The sequence below is a fragment of the Nycticebus coucang genome, chromosome 8 (genome assembly GCF_027406575.1).
Source record: "Nycticebus coucang isolate mNycCou1 chromosome 8, mNycCou1.pri, whole genome shotgun sequence".
NCBI classification, from domain to species: Eukaryota; Metazoa; Chordata; class Mammalia; order Primates; family Lorisidae; genus Nycticebus; species Nycticebus coucang.
The window spans coordinates 122,335,328-122,358,317 of record NC_069787.1 but is presented as its reverse complement, the minus strand read 5'-3'; the positions used below and the strand labels follow the sequence as shown (position 1 = coordinate 122,358,317).

Below are 22,990 nucleotides of genomic sequence, written 5' to 3'. Positions count from 1 at the left end.
TCCCTTTTTTGGTTTTGTCTTGAGACAGTCTCATTCTGTTTTTCTGGGTAGAGTGCAGGGGCACTATGGTAGCTCACAGCAACTTCAAATTCTTGGGATCCAGCAATCCTCCTACCTTATCCTCCCCAGTAGCTGAGACTACAGGCCTGTACCACCACATGCAGTGATTTTTTTCTATTTGTAGTAGAGATAGGTTCTCACTCTTGCTCTGTCTAGTCTCAAACTCCTGACCTCAAGCAATCGTCCCCCGTCATCTTCCTAGAGTGCTAGGATTACAGGCGTGAGATACCCTTCCCAGCCCCTTGATTTTAGCCTTACTGAGGCTGCATAGAGTTCTCGTCCCCTAGCAGGACTGAAGGAACGAACTACTGGGCATTCAGACTTCAATGAGGAATTTGTAACAGTTCTTGGTTTTATTTCCCTATTTTTGTCTCATTAATTCTGGAATTACATTTTATTTCAGATAGCAGTTTCCCACAGGCTGCTTATTGGTCAGAAAGAATCAAAGTTTAAAAGGAATAAAAAACATGCAAGCTGGAAGAGAATCAGTGAATGGGAAAGGCACTGAATGTATTTAGCTCGAACTATTTCTTTTAGCTTCTGATTTTTTTCCCAGAGGTTCTTAAAGATTAGGGTTTTAGCACATGAAAAAGAAAGCTGAGTTTCTACAATTTAAAATATTTAATCTGATTATACCTGCATATAGACATAATATCACAGGTGTTCAAACAGGCTTTTCTACTGCACTGTTAGAGAGTTAACACTATCTCTGCTCGATGTGGAGAAACAAAACTTTCGTTGTTAAAGTTCTTATCTTTACCACTGTCATCTTAGGCTATAATCATTATAAAACTATTGCTTTTATTATTACTATTATCGTTAGGAAGCGAGATCTATTTCAGGACTGATATTCTGAATTATTTATGTTTAAACATTCCTTGTGAAGTGTTATTTTTGCCAGTTTTCTTCTATGTTCTTTATTATATCACATTGTGTTTTAGTAGCATATTAAGAATGTGCCTTAGTAACTTTTCCCTTCGTAAATGAGAAGAGTTTTTTTCAGCATCTATTGTTTTTTTCCTACTAAAATATCCTTCCCACATACCTTTCCTTCTTCTCTCCCCTCTTTCAAACCTACCGATCCTTTGAATCTGATTCTAATCTCTTTACTCTTCAGAGATTTTTTTCTGATTGCCTGGATTTCTTTTGTTTGAACGCCTATGATACGATTCATTTGCTACCATCATACACTCCGGCCTTTGCTGTGCACATTTATAAAACTTTTTGTTTGTCTCCCCTGTTCTCTCATCTAGATGATTAGCTTCTTAATGTCTAGGACCATTTTTAGGTGTCTCTCCATCCCCTCAGTGCCTCAGTAGTAGTAGTTGTTTTTATTATTTTATTTTATTTTTGCAGTTTTGGGCCAGGGCTGGGTTTGAACCCGCCACCTCCGGCATATGGGGCTGGCGCCCTACTCCTTTGAGCCACAAGCACTGCTCTGTTTTTATTATTTTAATTTTATTTTTGTTTTATTATCATAGAGGCCTGGTCTTGCTATGTTGCCCAGGCTGGAATGCAGTGGTTACTCACAGGCATAGCCCCACTACTGATCAGCACATGAGGTTTGACCTATTCTGGTTCAGTTCTGGGCCAGTTCACCCCTCCTTGGACAAATTAGTGTCCCCCACTCCCAGGAGGTCCCTGTGTTGATGCTGAACTTAATGTGGACACCTGATTTGCATAGTATGTTTCAGGCCAGAACTCCTTGGCTCAAGTGATCCTTCTGCTTCAGCCTCCCACATACCTGGACTATAGGCACACACTACCACACCAAGCAGGGTGGGTTATTTGACTCATAAATTGATAGGCTTTTGTACATTATAGGCTCCTGAACACTCTTATTTGGGGGCACAAAAGGGGAAGCACTTCCCCCACTTACCACACTGTGTACTTGGGAAGGAGGAGAGATGATTTTGATTGGAGTTTTAATTGCCCAGTGCAAGGCAGGTCTCTTGCTGGAATTATACTTCCCATTGCTGGGTGGAAGGGCTAAGGACAGCGGACTAAGACAGGAAGCCAACACACTCTCCGTGACAAACTCCCTTCACTCAGTGAAGGATTGGGGAGTGGACAAAGAGGGTAAGATGAGCTGGGGAAACTGAGAGCTCTGCCCTTCTCTGGGGGATGATGCCCTCTCTTACACTGAATTTTGGACTTCCTTACATATAAAGGAATTGTGAGTGGTGGTATTCTGAAGTCCATTTCTAATATATAAAAAGTTTGGAAATCACTGGATTATAGACAATTAATATGACTTAAGTATTTTTTAAAAATGTTAGACCTACCCATAAATAGATGAAATAAGAATTGCAAAAAAAACCTCTGCTCTTTGTGTGTCATCAGGAAGCTTTTTAAGATGTGATTAGATGTATTAATATCGGGCTAGTGTTCAAGACCGATGGCCACCAAGAGTTGCAATCGGATTACCAACCATTCATTTCTTTAGGTGGTGTTTTTTCTCTGTAGTCTTTTTTTTTTTTTTTTGTAGAGACAGAGTCTCACTGTACCGCCCTCGGGTAGAGTGCCATGATGTCACACGGCTCACAGCCACCTCTAACTCTTGGGCTTACGTGATTCTCTTGCCTCAGCCTCCCAAGCAGCTGGGACTACAGGTGTCCGCCACAACGCCTGGCTATTTTTTTTTGTTGTTGCAGTTTGGCCAGGGCTGGGTTCAAACCCACCACCCTCGGCATATGGGGCCGGTGCCCTACTCACTGAGCCAAAGGCACCACCCTGTAGTCTTAATCTCCAACCTTTTCTGTGACCCCTTTTAAAATAAAGGGATATATAAGACATGAGTGGAATGTGCCCACCCCATGAGCACGGGGAGGTGGGAAGGATGGCAGATGGGCAAGTCTGGATGTACCCTGGCTCCAAGGTAGGTAGCAGGGCTCGCTCTCAGTGTCTTTCTCTCTCCCCCTCTCTTATCTTCATTATTTGTAAAGAAGCAACATTACAAAGATATTCAGAGCTCAAGCTTTGGAGTTAGACATTTTTGTGTTCAAATCCCAGTGCTGTCACTTGGTATCTGTGGGACCTTAGGTAATTAGTTAACCTCTCAGTGTGCTTTAATTTCTCAGTTTCTCTATCAGTAAAATTGGGGATCATAATTGTACCCAGCCCTTGGGATAGTTGTAAGGTTAAATTATACTTTAAAAATACTTGTCATGATATGTGGCTATAGGAAGTGTTACAAAACAATAGCAGTTAATTCAAAGTGGCAGGCACTGAGCTAATACATTTTTGGGCTAGATCAGGTCACGATTTGACTGCAGAATTATATGGCTCTGTAGCTTTGCATGTGGATTCTCAGGGTTGATTTCTCTTTCATTCCCACTTAGATCATTTTAAAATGGTAGATATACTAGAAAGTTCATTTTTCAAAAATTGCAATGGACCAGTAAGAAAGCAGTGTTGAAAGGGGTCAGTTGAACACTGAAGCTTGCTTGAGGACATTTGCCAGACCAGGTTAACTTGAATTTCGGTTTTCATGGCCTGAAGGCACAGGGGACAAGAGACAACATAAGACATCTGAGAAGCTGGGACTGCAAAAGATTTCTCTCTCAATATAAGGGTGAATTAGGAAAAAACAAAAACTAAAATAAAATCACCCATTTTCATTCCAACCCAAGAAGACTGTAAAGAAAATTACCTATCAAAAATTTGATGCTGGCCCGGCGCCTATGGCTCAAGCGGCGAAGGCACCAGCCATATACACCTGAGCTGGTGGGTTGGAATCCAGCCTGGCCGCCAAACAACAATGACGGCTGCAACCAAAAAATAGCCAGGCGTTGTGGCAGGTGCCTGTAGTCCCAGCTACTTGGGAGGCGGAGGCAGGAGAATCTCTTGAGCCCAGGAGTTGGAGGTTGCTGTGAGCTGTGATGCTACAGCACTCTACCCAGGGCTACAGCTTGAGGCTCTGTCTCAAAAAAATATATATAGATATAGATATGAAGTAACCTAGGTAACCAATGACCAATAGAAAAGGGCAAGGCTGCCTAGAGGCACAGAGAGGCCAATGAAAGCCTTGCAACCAATTTCAAACCTAGTATTTGTTCTGCTGCGGGTCTGTGCATGTCTGTCTCATAGTTTCTTCTCCCCGACAGGGATCTACTTCCAACAATTTGGAAGGTCTATAAACTTTCTCTTTGTTGTTCTTAAGTAAGATCGCTTTCTGTCCCCCGACACCTGTGTAGCTTACTTCTACTTTCTGTCTGACTGCCTGTGTTGCTCCACCCGCTCGCTTTGGCTTTCAGTTACCCCCCTTCCCCCATTGAACTTTCTAGGTCAGCCAAGTAATGGAAACAGGTCAACTGGGTTCTGGGGACCCAGAACCCCAACTCCCAACATCAGGTACCAGTAGTCCCAGCTACTCGGAAGGCTGAGGCAAGAGGATCTCTTGACCCCGAGAGGATCTCTTGAGGTTGCTGTGAGCTATGATGATGCCATAGCACTCTACCCACAAGGATAAGTAAGACTCTGTCTCAAAAAAAAAAAAAAAAAAAAAAAAGCCAGGCAAGGTTGCTCAGCCTGTAATCCTAGCAGTCTGGGAGGCTGAGGGAAGGAGGTGGATTGCCTGAGCCCAGGAGTTTGAGACCAGCCCGAGCAAGAGGGAGACCTGCTCTCTACCAAAAATAGAAAAACTAGCAGAGTGTTGTGGTAGGCACATGTAGTCTCAGCTGCTTGGGAGGCAGAGGCAAGAGGATTCCTCGAGCCCAAGAATTTGAGGTTACTGTGAGCTGTGACATCACAGCTCTCTATCCAGCAAGACAGAGTAAAACTCTGTCTCAAAAAACAAACAAAAACCAAAAACAAACAAATTAATGGATAAAAATCTTATGATCATAGCAGTAGATACAGAGAAAGTATCTTATATTTCATATCAAATTATACAAAAGTAGTTCACAAAACTGGCACAGAGGAGACCTTTTTAACATTATAAAGGATTTTCACGAATAACCTACAGCAAACATTAAAATTAATCATGAAACATTGAAAGAATTCTTGCTAAGATTAGGACCATTCTATGCACAGTTGATAACATACTATATCCTATTTTTCTCACATACCATATGTCATGAGCATTCTTCCATGCTCATTTATGGAGTCTTTGTAAACATGATTGTAGATATCTGGTGGCAGTCAATGGTGACCAAATAGTTGCATATTTAGTGTTCTCATTTTTCGGTCATGAAAAATCTTGCAGTCAATTTCTCTGTGTGTTCATTTTAATCTGCTTCTTTAATGATTCCTTCTGGAGCTATTTCCAGTAGATTAATTACTGGACAGGAAGGTATGGATTCCTTCAACCTGTGGGTATGATTTATATGCTTTAAACGAGGCCTTTCAAATGCAGCATCCCTGTGTCTTTGGAGGGTGGATTGCCTCTCATTGCTTAACTAGCTCAGAGCATTTCCAGCTCCTGATTGCTTTAAAGAAAAGAACTTGGGGTTTAGTGTTGTCTCCTGTGAGCCTTAAGAAATGAACAAAGTACCCTTTTATTTCTTTCCTTTTGTGTGCATAGCGGGGAGGGGAGTAGGCTGTGGAATTAGGCTGTTTGCTGAGGCCTCTAACAACCAGTTTGGCGATGCTTGGAAACCTGTGGAAAGTGGAGGAGGGGTGTGCAGGTTGGGAGTGCACAGTGGGCAGGCCCTCTTCTGGATGGCATGGGAGCCCTTCAGAGCTGCTTCAGAATCTGTCAGTCCGGGCCTGGGCCACAGAGGAGCCCTTGCCCCTTGCATGCTTTGCCCCTGCTGTGTGATTCTCTTAGTTTGTCTTAAAATTAGTGGAGAAATGAGAGAGGAGCAAATTTTTTGGAAATCTTAGATTTTATCTGGATTTAGTTTGAATTCTCATGTTTTTAGATTTTCTTCTTTCTTTCTGTCTTCCTTCTTTCCTTTTTTTTTTTTTTTTTTTAAGTTTAGAGCACTTACAAAGAGAGTTGGAAATGGGTCCCTCTCATGAAGGAGAGAAGGTGAGACAGGGACCTGAATTCTCAGGTTTTAAGGATACCTGGGTGCAGAAATTCCCAAACATGTGTTGTGTCAGAGGCCGTGAGGTGCAGGATATAGTTTCAGAATTTTTTTCCTATGCTTTTGTGTTTCTAAGTGCTTGTTATTTTATCACTATTACTGCTGGAACCTATTAATTTTACCTTTTATCACTCAGCCAGGCTTAAAGAGAAGGAAATCAGCACTTGTCCATATAAATGGATGTTACACAACTGTTGCCTGAGAGTTAATTTTGTGGTATTTCAGGGTTATTATAATTCATAATTAAAGATGAATGAATTGGGATATTAGGGAGGAGTTGACCATAATCTTTATTAATAGAATATGGAGTATTAAAGTTGGAAAGACGCTGAGAGAGCATCTCATGAACCACCCCACTTTTTGTTACATAGATGAGGCAGCTGAAGCTCCGGAAGTATGAAGAGATTTTCCTGAGACACAGCATGAATTACAGGCAGGATGGGCCTGCAATCTTGGATTTTTGACTTCTAATCAGGTGTTTTTCCTGATGCTTTACTATAACTTATGAACTAGTTATTTCTTTTCCAACTATGAGGTGAGCCCATATATCTTGTTTTAATTTCTAGCTATGGTCTGCTTCCTTGTGGTTAGAAATTTGAAGAACATATGCACTCCTCAGATAGTTTTTACCACAATACCTGGCTGGGAAATTTGGCTTTGGTGTTTCTGAACTTGGTCCAAGCAGCTCACTCAAATTTCATTTCAAAGCAGCCTCCCACTATCTGATACACAAACAACAGACACTTTGCTCTGATCACTGTTTTTTTTTTTTTTTTGAGACAGAGTCTCTCTCACTGTGTTGTCCTGGCTAAAGTGCCATGGTGTCATAGCTCACAGCAACCTCAAACTCTTGGGCACAAGCTATCCTCTTGCCTCAGCCTCCTGAGTAGCTGGGACTATAGGTGCCCGCCATAATGCCTGGCTATTTTTAGAGACAGGGTCTCAAGCTCCTGCTCTCAAGCAATCCACCACCTGCTTCAGCCTCCCAGTGTACTAGGATTATAGGTATGATCCTATAATCTGTGAGCAGTGACACCACTGATCACTTCTGATCTGTATACTCCAGAGACTCTTGGCTAGAGGGACAAAATATACATTTTTTTGAATAAGTAATGTTTCATTTAGTTGTTTCCTCTTGTCTCTTCTCCTTGGTCTGTAGTGGAGTTGGATGGAATGTTAGAGGTAGAATGAATGAGTCTTGTCTATCATGAGTAACACAACTCTGGCCTCTTTCCCTAGGGAAGCAGAATGTCAAAGAATCAGTGCTGGATAAGGAGTGTGTAGCCCTGGACTGGGGACAGTGGGCTAGGAGTCAGAAGATGTGGCTTTGCAATCTACTCTTTCCAAATAGTCTCTTTGAGCGTATGCTTAATAATTTGTTTCTTGGGGCTGTTGTATCACTTTTATTTTTGAGACAGTCTCACTTTGTCACTCTCAGTAGAGTTCCTTGGTGTCACTGCTCACAGCAACCTCAAATTCTTGGGCTTAAGTGATTCTCTTGCCTCAGCCTCCCAAGTAGCTGGGACTATAGGCACCTGCCACAACTCCCAGCTATTTTTTGGTTGTAGTTGTCATTGTTGTTTGGCAGGCCCGGGCTGGATTTGCACCCCCCATCTCCAGTGTATGTGGCTGGTGCCTTAGCCACTGAGCTACAGGCACCCCCAGCCAGGGTCGTTTTTTTCAAAGACCTGATATAAATGGAAATAAGTGTGTGTCTTGGTCAATTTGTATTGCTTTGAAGGAATACCTGAGGGTGGATAACTTATAAAGATAAGAGGTCTATTTGGCTCATAGTTCTGCAGGCTGTACAAGAAGTATGACAAAAGCATCTGCTTCTGGTGAGGACTTCAGGCAGAAGAGGAGCAGGCCTCTATGGCAAAAGAAAGGAAGCAAGAGAGAGAGGGAAGGGAGGTGCCAGGATCTTTTTACAAACAGTTCTCAGCCAGTCATGGCTCACACCTGAAATCCCGGCAATTTGGGAGTCTGAGGTGGGCAAAAGAGCAAGACTCTATTTCTTTCTTTTTTTTTGCAGTTTTTGGCCAGGGTTGGGCTTTAACCCGCCACCCCTGGTATATGGGGCCGGCGCCCCTATTCCCTGAGCCACAAGTGCTGCCCAAGACTCTATTTCTGAAAAAAAAGGTAAAAAGTTTGCTGGGGGCTGCTGTGAACTGTGATTGTACCACTGCACTCCAGCCTAGGAGACAGAGCAGAACCCTGTCTTTAAGAAAACCATTGAATTGCATTTCTCTGATGACTAGGAGTGATGAGCATTTTTCATGTGTTTGTTGGCCGTTTGTCTTTTCTTCTTGGGAGAAGCTACCATTCATGTCTTTTGCCAGTGATTTAATTGGGTTGTTTGCTCTTTTCTTACTGATTTGCTTGAGTTCTTTGTAGATTCTTCTTGTTAGTCCTTTGTCAGATTTATAATGTGCATATCTTCTCCCATTCTGAAGGTTGTCTGTTAGCTTTGTTTATTGCATCCTTAGCTGTGCAGAAGCTTTTAAGCTTGATCAGGTCCCATTTATTTATTTTTGTTGCTGCAATTGCCAATGGTATATTCTTCATAAAATCTTTCCCTAGGGTGATATTATTAAGAGTTTTTCCCACATTTTCTTCTACAGTTTTTATAGTTTTGTGTCTGAGATTTAAATCTTTTATCCAGTGTGAGTTAATTTTTCTAAGTGGTGAGAGGTGTAGGTTCAGTTTCAGTCTTTTATATGTGGCTAACCAGTTTTCCCAGCACCATTTATTAAATAGGGATTCTTTTCCCCAGTATATGCTTTTGTTTGGTTTACCAGAGATGAGATGGTGATATGAGACTGGTTTCCTCTGCAGGTTCTTTATTTTGTACCATAGATCAGTGTCTATTTTTATGCCAGTACCATGCTTTTTTGATCACAATGGACTTGTAGTATAGCCTCAAGTCTGATAACTTGATGCCTCCAGATTTGTTTTTATTTTATTTTGTTTTAACAGATTTGTTTTTATTTCTTAGAATTGCATTGGCTATTTTTTTTTTCTGGTTCCATATGAAACAATCTATTTTTTCAAGTATTTGGTGTTTTTTAAATGGGGACTACATTAAATCTGTAGTATAGACATTTTAACAATGTTTATTCTTCCCAGACATAAGCATGATATGTTCTTCCAATTGTTAACATCTTCTGCTATTTCTTTTCTCAGAGTTTCATAGTTCTCTTTGTAGAGATCCTTCACATCCTTACCTAGGTATATTCTAAGGTATTTCATCTGCACTTGAATGTTAAAGCAGCTCAATATACAATCACAAAGATGTGGATACAACCCAAGTGAATGGATTAATAAACTGTGGTATATGTATATCATGGAATACTATGCAGCCATAAAAAGATGGAGACTTCACATCTTTTGTACTTATCTGGATAGACTTGGAGAATAGTCTCCTTAGTTAAGTATCTCAAGAATGGAAAAGCAAGCATCCCATCTACTCAATACTAATTTGAAACTGGTAGATAAATAACTACGGGCCCACATGAGAGATAATCATAATTAAATTCAAGAAGAGGGTAGGGAGGAAGAAAGGGAGGGGGCTCAGGAAGCTCCCACCTGTTGGGTACAATGTAGGGGTGTATGGCACACCTCCCAAGTGAAGGGCTCAACTACAATTATGATGTTACTTAACAAATGCAAATATGTAACCTAATCTTATGTTCCCTTATATAAATACAAAATTAAAAAAAAAAAGAAAGCAATTGAAAAAATCCCCAAAACAATCAGTTCTAATGGGAACTAATAGAGTGAAGGATAGCACCAAGTTGTTCATGAGGCATCTCTACCACAACCTAACCATCTCCCACCAGGCCCCACTTCCAACATCGGGGATCACATTTCAAATGAGATTTGGAGGGAACAAATATCTAAACCAGATTACTGTGTGAACTGTAAGGTGACTTACAAATAATTCTTATGAAGAATGAATATAAAGGAGTGGGAGTTGGGAGTGTTAGTTTTTATGGAAGGGAAGTGCCAGGGAAGAAAGGCCTCTGGTGGTAATGTCATAGTAGAGGGAAAGAGGTGGAAATGGTGGTCATATCCCTCTACTTAAGAGAAAAAATCCACACACACCCCCTCCCAGTGATCTCTTACAGATTTTCCTATTTCTTTTTTTCCTTTAGAGTGGTATTATAATTCTGATTTCCATTTGTGACTGGAACAGGTTGTCTATTAAGCCTTTGAAGTGGCTTGAACAGATCTGTAGTATTTCATAAAACTTGTGTTAAAATGGTGATATAGATTTGTCTCACATTTACAAACAGCTAAAAACATTCTAAAGCTGAAGATGAGGTTTTGGGTTTTGTTTGCTTAAATGCACCTTCCTTGGAGGAATCCTTGTCAGCCAAGACAAAGGCCTGGAACGTAGCTCATCCCTAGGGAAAGCCCAAGAAAATACTATGTTGTATTTATTTATTTATTTATTTGTTTATTTATTTATTTAGACAGAGTCTCACTATGTCGCCCTCAGTAAAATGCCATGGTGTCACAGCTGATAGCAAGCTCCAACTCTTGGGCTTAAGCGATTCTCTTGCCTCAGCCTCCCAAGCGGCTGGGACTGCAGACTATGTTTATTTTAAAACTCAGAATCCGTTAAAAACTTGCCCAAGGGGCCGGTCATGGTGGCTCACCCCTTTAATCTAGCACTCTGGGAGGCTGAGGCGGGTGAACTGTCTGAGCTCACGGATTCCAGACCAGCCTGAGCCAGTGCGAGACCCCTGTCTCTAAAAAATAGCTGAATGTTGTGGCGGGCGCCTGTAGTCCCAGCTACTTGAGAGGCTGAGGCAAGAGGATCACTTGAACCCAAAAGTTTGAGGTTGCTGTGAGCTAAGATGCTATAGCACTCTATCAAGGGTGACTAAGTGAGACTCTGTCTCAAAAAAAGAAAAAAAAAAAAAAGAGAACTTGCCTACGGTCTCCTGTGAGTCAGTTGAAACCAGAATAGAGAGCTCTTCATGGTCAAGTGAATTCTCTTTACAGTTTGCTATGCCAGCATATTTTATCAGTCAGAACTGTTTGGTTGCAAGTGACAGAAAGCCCAACTCAATGTGGCTTAAGCAAAATTATACAAAACAAAACAAAAAAGGGAATGTACTGACTCACTTAACAAAAAGTACAGGGATAACTCTAGCTCCGGGTGTGACTTAAATGATATCAATGGGGTTTGGTTTCCCTCACACAATTTTTCTGTTGTATTGACAAGATGGTGGCCAAAAGCTTTAGGTTTTAATGCAACATCCTCACAAGTTTCAGTGAAACAGAAAAAGAAGCTTCATGTTTTCAAGAGTTCAAACAGAAATCTGTGCTTGGGTCTGTCTAGGGCCACATCTCCTATACTGTGGCAAGTAGGATGCAGTTCTCTGGTTGCCAGCCCTAACCTACATGCCCACCTAAGGAGCTGACAGCACCTAAATCTCAGAAAAGGGGACCATTTTTCCAGAGGATGAGGGAAATCAGCATCAGGTGTTTTCTACTGTGGAGTTTTTACTTAGAGGCTATTAGTTAAATTGAGTGGTGTGAAAGATTTCTTATCTTTGTAGAGTTTGAAAAGTATCACAAGATGATTATTACTCAAAATATTTTCTGCTTTTCTTAATTAAAAGTGCAGTACTTGAATTTATAATATTTCTTTGGTGATATCCTACCGCCACAGTTTTCTGGCTTATAAAATTGACAGTGACAATTTTGGTCATGTGACTATAAATAAAAATGGCGAAAATAGAGAAATGCATAATGATTATAAAAATCACTAATCACTTCTAAGATGAGATTAGCATAATTTTACCTTTTTCGTTACTTTTTAGTTCATCTCGTGCAAGAATCTATGTGCTTACAAGGCTCTATTTAATATTGTGTTAGAATTTCTGGAGTTTGTTGTCCTTGAGTAGAGTTCATTATGATTTATTTTTCAGATTACATATTCTGTAGAATTGTGTTTATGGATGGCTAGTGTGTCCCAATATATTAGTAGTTATTAAGTGAAAAAAGTAGACAATGAAATAGTAGTATTAGTTTGTGTTAAAAAAATACAGCAGTGTCTATGGTGATTGTTTCTAGGTGACAAATTATAGATAGCACAATAAAAGTTTTTTGAGGCCAGGTGGGAATCTGAGGTGGGTGGATCACTTGAGCTCAAGAGTGAGACCCTGTTTCTACTAAAAATAGAAAAATTAGCTGGATGTTGTGGTGGGTGCCTATAGTCCCAGCTACGTGGGAAGCTGAGGCAAGGGGATTGCTGGAGCCCAAGAGTTTGAGGTTGCTGTGAGCTATGATAATGTCATCCCACTCAACCCCAAGGCAAAAGAGTGAGACTGCCTCAAAAAATAAAACATAAAAATAAGAGTTTTTGGCTTGACACCTATAGCTCAGCGGCTAGGGTGCCAGCCACCTACACCGGAACTGGTGGGTTCGAATCCAGCCCAGGCCTGCCAAACAACAATGACTGCTATAACCAAAACATAGCCGGGCATTGTGGTGGGCACCTGTAGTCCCAGCTACTTGGGAGGCTGAAGCAAGACAATCGCTTAAGCCCAAGAGTTTGAGGTTGCTGTGAGCTGTGACGCCATAGTACTCTACCCAGGGCGACAGTTTGAGACTCTGTCTCAAAAAAAAAGATTTTTTTTTTTTTTTAGCTTTTCTGTGTGTTTTAATCTTAAAACTGAAGGCAGATTTTGAAACTAGTTTTAATAACAATCAGTTGTTTTCTTATGTTCCTTAGTCACTGTAAGTTATTAATTTTGTGAATCATTGTAAGGATTAGGAATCTATATGTTCTATAAAGAACATAAATCTACTTGTTCTGTTTATAATATGTAAATGTTTAGAGAGCTCCAAATGAAATAGGTGTATTACCTAGATATCTTAGAAGTATAGAGTAAACATTTCTTTTTTTTTTTTTTTGAGACAGAGCCTCAAGCTGTCGCCCTGGGTAGAGTGCTGTGGCATCATAGCTCACAGCAACCTCCAAGTCCTGGGCTTAAGCGATTCTCTTGCCTCAGCCTCCCAAGTAGCTGGGACTACAGGCGCCCACCACAACACCCGGCTATTTTTTGGTTGCAGCCGTCATTGTTGTTTGGCGGGCCAGGGCTGGATTTGAACCTGCCAGCTCAGGTGTATTTGGCTAGTGCCTTAGCCGCCTAAGCCACAGGCGCTGAGCCAGAAGTATAGAGTAAACATTTCTTAAGCCGCCAACAGAAAGTCTAAAAACAAATATAATCCATTTAAAAACATCTTCCCCTGAACGTTGACCAAATAACTTCAAACTGAGTACAAGCTGCTATGGAAGTACATGTCTAATGTAATTTAAATTGTTACACACAAATCAACAAAAGTAGTATACTTTAGGAGGTGATTTTACCTATTGTTTTCACACAAATGGGGCCATGGAATATTAAGAAAACCCTGCTTTGGGCCTGCTGAGTCTGGATTTCTCACCAGTTTATCTGATATTGAGCCATGCTATCTAGTGAGGCATCTTTTCTGGGCCTCTGTTTTGGTTTCCTTCTGGCTACACCGTGAGAAGTTTGGTTTAGCTGGTGCCCAATGTCCTTTTCAGTTGCTTTCCCTTAGTGAACCCTGGGCCCTGGCGTATCTAAATCTGGGTGAAGCTGGGCAGGGGTTTATGGCACAGGTCCCTCTTCCTCTGCCTCAGGCCCGCTAACTATTCACCACCACCACTTCCATCACTCTCAAGTTTGAAATCATTTGCTCTGATTCTGAAGGCCCGAGAAAGCATGTCCTTCCGAGAGTCTCCTACTGATACCCGAGGCCCAGGGATTCTGACGTAATTAGCCTGGATGTGGCTTGAGATTCACGATTCTTGAGCTTTCCAGATCATTCTTTTTATTTTTTATTAAATCATAACTTTGTACATTGATGCTTTTATGGGGTTCAGGGTACTGCTTCAATATACAATGTGAAATGCTTACATTGAACTAAGTAACACATCCATCATAATTATACTCATTTCTAAATAGTTTTTATTTTTTAATTTTTTGCAGTTTCTGGCTGGGGCAGGGTTTGAACCCTCCACCTCCTGCATATAGGGCCGGCGCCCTACTCCTTTGAGTCACAGGTGCCGCCCTCTAAATAGTTTTTAAATGTACCATTGCATCATGCACATTAGGTGAGGCCCCCGCAAATACCCTCTCTCCTCCCATATCCCTCCTCCCCCCTTCCCTTCTACTTTTTGGACTATAGTTATGTTTTGCCATTTGTATGAGTGTGTAGGTTATATATTGATTTTCTAGTAGTATTGAGTACATTGGATAGTTTTTTTCCCATTCTTGAGATACTTTACTAAGAAGAATATGTTCCAGTTCCATCCAGGTAAACATAAAAGATGTGATGTCTCCATCTTTTTTTTTTATGGCTGCATAGTATTCCATGGTGTACATGTACCACAATTTGTTAATCTATTTATGGGTTGATGGGCACTTGGGTTGTTTCCATGTCTTGGCTATTATGGATTGGGCTGCAATAAATATTCTGGTGCAAATGTCTTCATTGTAAAATGATTTTTGATCATCTGGGTATATACCTTGTAGAGGAATTGCAGGATTGAACGGTAGGTTTACTTTTAGTTCCTTGAAAGTTCTCCAAACTTCTTTCCAAAAAGGTTGTATTAGCTTGCATTCCCACCAGCAGTGTGGAAGTGTTCCCTTCTCTCCACATCCATGCCAGCATCTGTAGTTTTGGGATTTTGTGATGTGGGCTAATCTTACTGGAGTTAGATGATATCTCAAAGTGGTTTTGATTTGCATTTCTCTGATGATTAAAGATGATGAACATTTTTTCATGTGCCTGTCTTCATCAGAGAAGTTACTGTTCAAGTCTCTTGCCCACATAGAAATGGGGTTATTTATTCTTTTCTTTCTTTTTTTTTTTAATTTATTAACACCACATCAACTTGCAGGTTTACAGGAATATTCTTTTCTTATTGGTTAGTTTGAGTTCTCTGTACATTCTAGTTATCAGACCTTTGTCGGAACCATAACCTGCAAAAATCTTCTCCCATTCTGAAGGCTGTCTGTTTGCTTTACTTACTGTGCTCTTGGCTGTGCAAAAGCTTTTTAGTTTGATCAGATCCCAGTAATGTGTTTTTCGTGTTGCTTCAATTGCCTGGGGGGGTCTTCCTCATAAAATATTCTCCCAGGCCAATTTCTTTAAGTGTTTTCCCTGCACTCCCTTCTATTATTTTTATAGTTTCATGTCTTAAGTTTAAATGTTTTATCTAGTGAGAATCAATTTTTGTTAATGGTGAAAGGTGGGGGTCCAGTTTCAATCTTCTACAGGTCACCAGCAAGTTCTCCCAGCACCATTTGTTAAATAGGGAGTCTTTCCCCCACTGAATATTTTTCATAGGCTTGTTGAAGATCAAATGGTGATAAGGAGCTGGGTTCATCTCTTGGTTCTTTATTCTGTTCCATAAATCTACTGCTCTGTTTTTGTGCCAGTACCAGGCTGTTTTGATCACTATAGATTTATAGTATAGCCTGAAGTCTGGTAATGTGATACCTCCTGATTTATTCTTACTTCTGAGTAATGTATTTGCTATTCAAGGTTTTTTCTGATTCCATATAAAACAAAGCACTATTTTTTCAAGTTCTTTAAAGTATGACAATGGTGCTTTAATAGGGATTGCATTAAATCTGTAATTGCTTTGGGTAGTATGGACATTTTAACAATGTTGATTCTTCCCAGCCATGAGCATGGAATGTTTTTCCATTTGTTAACATTCCAGATCATTCTTTTGTGCAGCCAAGGTTGAATATAATATAAAGCCTTATCAGAGTTCCTGATACACAGTAGGTACTCAATAATTGGGAAACAGGTTTGTGGGATTTTGGTCCATTGAAGAATTTTAGATAAACTGGAGGGAGAGATTCCTGGGGGCACTTCATGAAGACAATGACATTTTAGCCCTTATAGAAAAGGGGAGTGATTACAAGATGAGTAAAAATGATTTGGAAGCTGGCAAGCCTGGGCCACTGATGTGAACCACTGCATAAGTATCTCAGTATTACATACATGTTTGTGCTTTTGTCCTCAAAGAGCTGGAGGTCTCAACCCTGATCGAATGGAACCAAGGATGTTACCCTACTTCCCCCAAAATAAGATAGTGTCTTATTTTAACGTGTGCTCCCAAAGATGCGCTAGGTCTTATTTTCAGGGGACGTCTTATCTTTCCTGTAAGTAGGTCTTATTTTCGGAGGATGTCTTATTTTCGGGGAAACAGGGTAGTTGTATTTATTATCTATTGCTATGTAATACATTACCCCAATTATTGTGTCTTAAAATAATAATAATAATTTATTATCTTTCTTTCACTGTTTCTATAGGTCAGAAATACAACTGGGGTACAGAAAGCATGGCTCATTTCTTTTCCTCAGTATCTGGGGCCTCAGTGTCTGTGGGTTCCTTTATTTTTATGTTGTTTTAGTCCACGTGGATTGCTATAACAAAACACCATAAATGAGGTAGTTTTATTATTTTTATTTATTTATTTTTTGAGACAGAGTCTCTCACTTTGTTGCCGTGGGTAGAGTTCCATAGTATGACAACTCATAGCTTCAAACCCTTGGGATCAAGAGAGTTCTTGTCTCAGCCTCCCAAGTATCTGGGATTATAGGTGCCCGCCATAACACTTGGTTATTTTTATTTTTATTTATTTATTTATTTATTTATTATTCTTTTTTTTTTTTCCAGTTATTTTTAGAGAAAAGGTCTTGCTCTGACTCAGGCTGGTCTCGAACACATGAGCTGAAGCAATCCACCCACTTCGGCTTCCCAGAGTGCTAAAATTACAGGCATGAGCCACCATGCTCGGCCTAACTGGGTAGCTTTTAAATAACAGAAATTTATTTCTGACAGTTCTGGAAGCTAAGGCATCAGCAGATTTTATGCCTGGTAAGGGTCCTTTTCTGGGTGGCAGACTGCTGGCTTCTCATTTGCCCTCATGTAGTGGGAGGGGAGAACTAGTTCTCTTGTGTCTCTTTTACAAGGGTGACCATCCCAGTCATGAGAATGGAACCCAAACTCCTCACTTTCTAATATCACTTTGGGCATTAGATTTTAACATATGAGTTTTGTGGGGGACACAAACATTCGGATTATAACACATTTCTGTGGTTGATGCTAGCTGTTGGCTGAGGGCCTAACTGGGCCTCTGAGCTGAAACACTTACACTTGGGCTTCCTTATAACATGGCTGGGTTGCCAGGGCAAGCATCCCGAGAAAGAGGGAACCAGGCAGAAGTTGTATCCTTTCTATGACCACATCTCGGAAAACTCATAACATCATTTCTACCTGATGGTATAATTCTGGAAATGTGTCACCAGGGTCCAGCCCATATGCAAGGGAAGTGAATTTAGATTCTACTTTTTCTTTCTTTCTTTTTTTTTTCTTTATTAAATCATAGCTGTGTACATTAATGCAATCATGGGGCACCACACACTGATTTTATATACAATTTGAAATATTTTCATCAACCTGGTTAACATAGCCTTCCTGGCATTTTCTTAGTTATTGTGTTAAGACATTTATAGTCTACATTTAGTAAGTTTCACATGTACCCTTGTAAGATGCACTGCAGGTGTAATCCCACCAATCACCCTCCCTCCCCCCATCCTCTCCCCTCCCCTCCCCTCCCTTTCCCATTTCCCCATATTCTTAGGTTATAATTGGGTTATAGCTTTCATATGAAAGCTGTAAATTAGTTTCATAGTAGGGCTGAGTACATTGGATACTTTTTCTTCCATTCTTGAGATACTTTGCTAAGAAGAATGTGTTCCAGCTAGATTCTACTTTTTGATAGGAGGAATGTATTATAATTTTGTGTTACATATTTTAAAATGTCCCTATTGTGTAACAGCTTAGTTTTTCTTGCCTATCATGGCTAGAACCTTGGGTATGGAATCTGAAGGTATGATTTCAAGTCCCATTGCTATATTTTCTTAGTGGCATGGGTGAATAACTTACTCTCCCTAATACCTTCTTGCCATTCATTTGGTAGAGCAGATAACCTACCTCAGAAGATTAAAAAGAGGCAAATGAGAGTCATGTTTGTGAATATGTTTTGGTAACTATAAACAAATACACATTATTTTATTTTCTTCAGATTCTACTTTCATCTTCCTTGGATTGAGTATGATCAGAGAGGGCAAAGGTAAAGAGTGATATATACTACCATATGATCAAGGAAAAATGAGCATGAATACAGACAGAATTCTCTTTAATTATATGGAAATTAAAACATTTCTGTTATAAATCACAAGGATACTTTTTGTAGGAAAAAGCTACTTCTTGGCTTGGTGTCTGTAGCTCAAGCAGCTAAGGCACCAGCCACATACACCTGTGCTGGTGGGTTCGAATCCAGCCCGGGCCTGCCAAACAACAATGACACCTACAACCAACAAATAGCTGGGCATTGTGGTGGACACCTGTAGTCGCAGCTACTTGGGAAGCTGAGGCAAGAGAATCGCTTAAGCCCAGGACTTGGAGGTCGCTGTGAGCTGTGATGCGACAGCACTCTACCCAGGGCGACAGCTTTAGGCTCTGTCTCAAAAAAATAAAAGGAAATAGCTACTACTGTTATTACTGAAAATTATTTCCAATTCTTGAGTAAGAGGTGAAGTCTTCAAATTATATGCTTGTATAGATAAAAGGAAAATAACTAGAATAATACCCCCTAAACAAAAGTGATCATTCCAGGAGAGGGACATGAAATGAGGGAAGAAGAGACTTTTATTTTTTAAAAATTTAAATTTCAGTGTTATTGGAACTTTTAAAAACATGAATGAACATATATATTCAAATGGATTATTTATGTAACTAAAAGTACTTTTTTAAAAGAAGGGATCTTTGTAGAATGTGTTCTGGGGGGTGGGCACGAGTACATTTGTTTTCATAATTGGCTATTTTATGTCATATTGTACAACTTACAACTTACAGTGGAAGGTCTCCCTCTGCGTCAGGGGGTAGGATGAGTGGTCAGATTTAGCTAGGTGTGGAGGAGGCAGGAAGCAGGGAGTCCAGGCTGCAGGCAGAGTTAAGGTAGGACAGACTGGAGTTAAGATCCCTGTCGGGGAGGGTGAAGAATGAGCCCCAGGGCCCCAAGGAGAAGGTCCGACAAAAGCTCCAGGAGCCTTCACCAATTGTTCCATTAATGAATAGACAATGCTCCGCTAATTTATTTCTTTCACTAAGTGGCTGACTTCATCCCGGGTACTTTTACAAAATTCTAGATTGCTTTAATAGGATGGATGACAAAGGGTTACCCACCTGTGGGTTTTAACTTCACACCAGCCTTGCTTGGTTTTGCCTGGCTGTATCGTGTGAACAGAAAGGAGGTTGGAATTCTGAAAAGTTGCTTTAGCCAAATCCTGCGCACAAAGGAGGCTTGTTCAGGGTTGTGCACATCGGCTTTTGGAGGAGTTTAATTCATCAATTCACATCTCTGCCTTTCGAATTCTCGCTCTAGCCATTCTTGTGTTTCTCTGTGTCTCTTGGAGGGTCAAGTGTTAGGCAGTGCAGGCACCGCTAGTCGACTGCACTGCGGCCTGTTCAGCCTGGGCAGATCCAGGTTTTAGTAACCCTGAATGGACGCCTGTAATGAACTAAAAGTGGAAAGGCATGATTTCTTACTGTGTTTGTCCATAGACACATGGAAAGGGCCAACGCAAAATTCAGCAACTGGAATGATAGTTTCCTTTCGGTTAGTCGCCTCCCCACCTGTAACCAAAATTTCCTGAAAAGTTCCTGGCATGGACTAGTGTGAAGCTTGGAGCACACAAACCAGTCCTGAAACTTGCTCCCTGATGGTAGATATATTTCCCCTGGAGACAGCAGTAACTCTGAGCCCTGAAAGGTGCAGTTTGATAAGCTAAAGGACATTCTAGCCCCTGGGAAGACTTGTGGGGAATTTCGTGGGGCCTGGAAGATTCCAGCTCTGCACGAGGAGAAGCTGTATGCTGTGTGTGTTGCCCTGTGCTGCTGGGCAACCAGTGGCATCTGCCACCAATGTGAGCGTGTGGCTGCCGTTTTCTTCATTTTCGTCTCATTCTGTTTCCCTTGACAGGGCAATTTGGTTTTGATGCTGCGCCAGAAGCCTTCCAACAATGAGTTACTGGAGCTCAGAGAAGAGGAGCCGTGTGCAGTACCGCAGGCACTTTCTGGCCGACAACAGTGTGTTTCACGGTGAGCGTCTGCTGTTTCTGCGCAGTTGCATCTTTTATTTTGTTCCCGACAGCATTTTATTGCAGCATTCTGAATGCAAATACGGTACAATTGTTGGAATGAACCGAGAGCTTGAGTTAACTCTTTTCTGGATAATTACCCAAGAAGTCCCCATTGGGCTCATTGTTGCAACCACTGTGCCCCCTCTACGGCAGGGACTGTGTCACCTCTTTACATCAGTACCTTCCCTCTTCTCCTACCCTGTCATCTTCATTTGTTATTTTGGCGTCGGCCCATAGTAAGTGATCTGCTAGTGTTCGTGTGCCTATCGGCACTGTCTGACCTTCCAAGGGGCTTATGGCTGCCTACTTTAGACACTTACTGAAAAGGAGTCCAGCACTTTTATTGCCATCTTTTGGAGCTTTAACACTTCTCTGCAAATCAGGCCACCTATAGAAACAGAACAGACCCGTTTACAGCACTTCAGCACCATCACTATGGGGGGATTACTGCAGCTGAATCAGAGAATAATCAGTATTAGTCATTTCCACAGCAATCTGAGATGAATTGCCTTTAGTCTGCTGGTGTCTGTTTGGTATGCTGTCAGGGATACGCTTTATCAATACCCTTGAGTGAAGTTGACTTAAAAGGCAAAGATTTATGTGGAACCAGAATTTTTGGAGTGATCTCCATCAGAAGCCAGTGGAACCGGAGAGGGAGGAGATAGCTTATGAGGAGCAAAGTGCAGCTTAACTGAATCTAAGCTGCTTCCACCTTTCTGAGGTTGGTTGGTTCTAAGGTCGTCCCCATTTTAGTGACAAACTTAATGTTTATTATTGCTTTAAATTAAAGATAAGAAAGTGCACCTTACTTTATCAAGCCCTTCCGTGTTTACAGTGTTTTTTCAACATTCATTTTAAACCGTCACCCTCAGACCTTGCGAGGTGGAAGATGACTTCACATTATAGACTGAGAAGGAGAAACAGATAAAATGACCACCCAAGCTGACATAGCTAATTATGTATTCTCAAGGTCAGAAGGAAAACTCCTGCCTCCAGTCTTTTAGGCTGGCCCTCTTGACCCTGCGTTGGTGAAGAGCCCTTGACAGAGGAGACGCAGGAACCTGACTTAACACTGTGGTACTGAATGAAGTTCCACTTTACTTTTCTATAACCTTCATTCAAGGGTCCTGTTCATTGCTTCGTCTCTCATATGGTGTTTGTTATGTGGTATTTTCTGTTACAACTTTGTATTAGAAAAAGTAGTTGGGGGGGGGTGCGGTGGCTCACGCCTGTAATCCCAGTACTTGGGAGGCCGAGGTGGGTGGATCTCCTGAGCTCACAGGTTTGAGACCAGCCTGAGTCAGCTTGAGACCTTGTGTCTAAAAATAGCTGGGCTTTGTGGTGGGCGCCTGTAGTCCCAGCTACTTGGGAGGCTGAGGCAAGAGAATCACTTGAGCCCAAGTGTTTGTGGTTGCTGTGAGCTGTGATGCCATGGCACTGTACTGGGGGCAACAAAGTTTGACTCTGTCTCAAAAAAAAAGAAAATGAAAAAGTAATTGAAGAATAACAGGAATTAGCTTTATTTTATGCCAAATTAAAAAAATTCAGACTTAAACGTCTTAAACTTATTGTTTTCATTACTTTAGAATGTCTTTATCCAGAGATCTCTAAATGTATAATTTAAAAACAATTTCCTATATATTTTTATAGTTATATTACTAATCACTACGCAAAGGGCTTGACGAACTTTGTCTGACTGGACTCTTTCAACACCTTCGCAATAGCTGTTAGTCATAAGGGGGAACTAGAACTTGGGGAGCTTATGAAGTAGTGACCTGAAATTCAAACTCTGATGTGCCCAACTACAAAACCTCATCATTTCTCTTCTTTCAGGCTACCTTCTCCATTTCTTTTTTTTTTTGTAGAGACAGAGTCTCACTTTACTGCCCTCTGTAGAGTGCTGTGGCGTCACACGGCTCACAGCAACCTCCAGCTCTTGGGCTTACGCGATTCTCTTGCCTCAGCCTCCTGAGCAGCTGGGACTACAGGCACCCGCCACAACGCCCGGCTATTTTTTTGTTGTTGCAGTTTGGCCGGGGCTGGGTTTGAACCCTCGGCATATGAGGCCGGCACCCTACTCACTGAGCCACAGGCGCTGCCCATACCTTCTCCGTTTCAATAGAAAAATTAACATTCTGAGAAGCTTAAGTTCTACTTGACAGTATTTGCTTTGTTATTGATTAGCATATGATCTTAGGCAAGTTATATAATCCTTCAGTAACTCAGTTCTTTTTTCTGTGAATAAACCTACTGGCCCCTATGATTTGGGGGGTTCTTTCTAGTACTGATCTCTGAGATTCCACTGAAGTATTTCTTAGATTTACAATGACTTTATTTTGTGAGCTACATTTTCACTAAACACAAGATACACAAGGGGGCAGTATAATATTTAAAATCTGAATTGGTTACTTAACTGCATTCAAGAACTACTTTTTTGAAAGGATTTAGACATAGTAAATCCTCCCAAGATTAAAAGGGTCAAAGTGATTTAGAATTATAATTCCATTCATTTATAATACAGCCATAGCTTTATGTATTTCTGATAGAGTAAATTATCATTCTGTATTTCCATGGCTAGGGATATGTTGTAATTCAGGAAAGGAAGATGCCTTTGAATTTCCTCTGCAGAAA

General features: G+C 40.9%; 1 protein-coding gene across 1 annotated transcript in view; it reads left to right on the top strand.

The window, feature by feature from the left end:
• The window catches only part of PLCH1 (phospholipase C eta 1), a 261,607-nt gene that overhangs the window by 18,333 nt on the left and 220,284 nt on the right, over nt 1–22,990 (top strand). The window contains exon 2 of the mRNA XM_053600541.1: nt 20,200–20,318. Within this exon, the coding sequence (XP_053456516.1) occupies nt 20,240–20,318 (79 nt within the window). The 5' untranslated portion in view covers nt 20,200–20,239. The remainder of the gene's footprint in view (nt 1–20,199; nt 20,319–22,990) is intronic.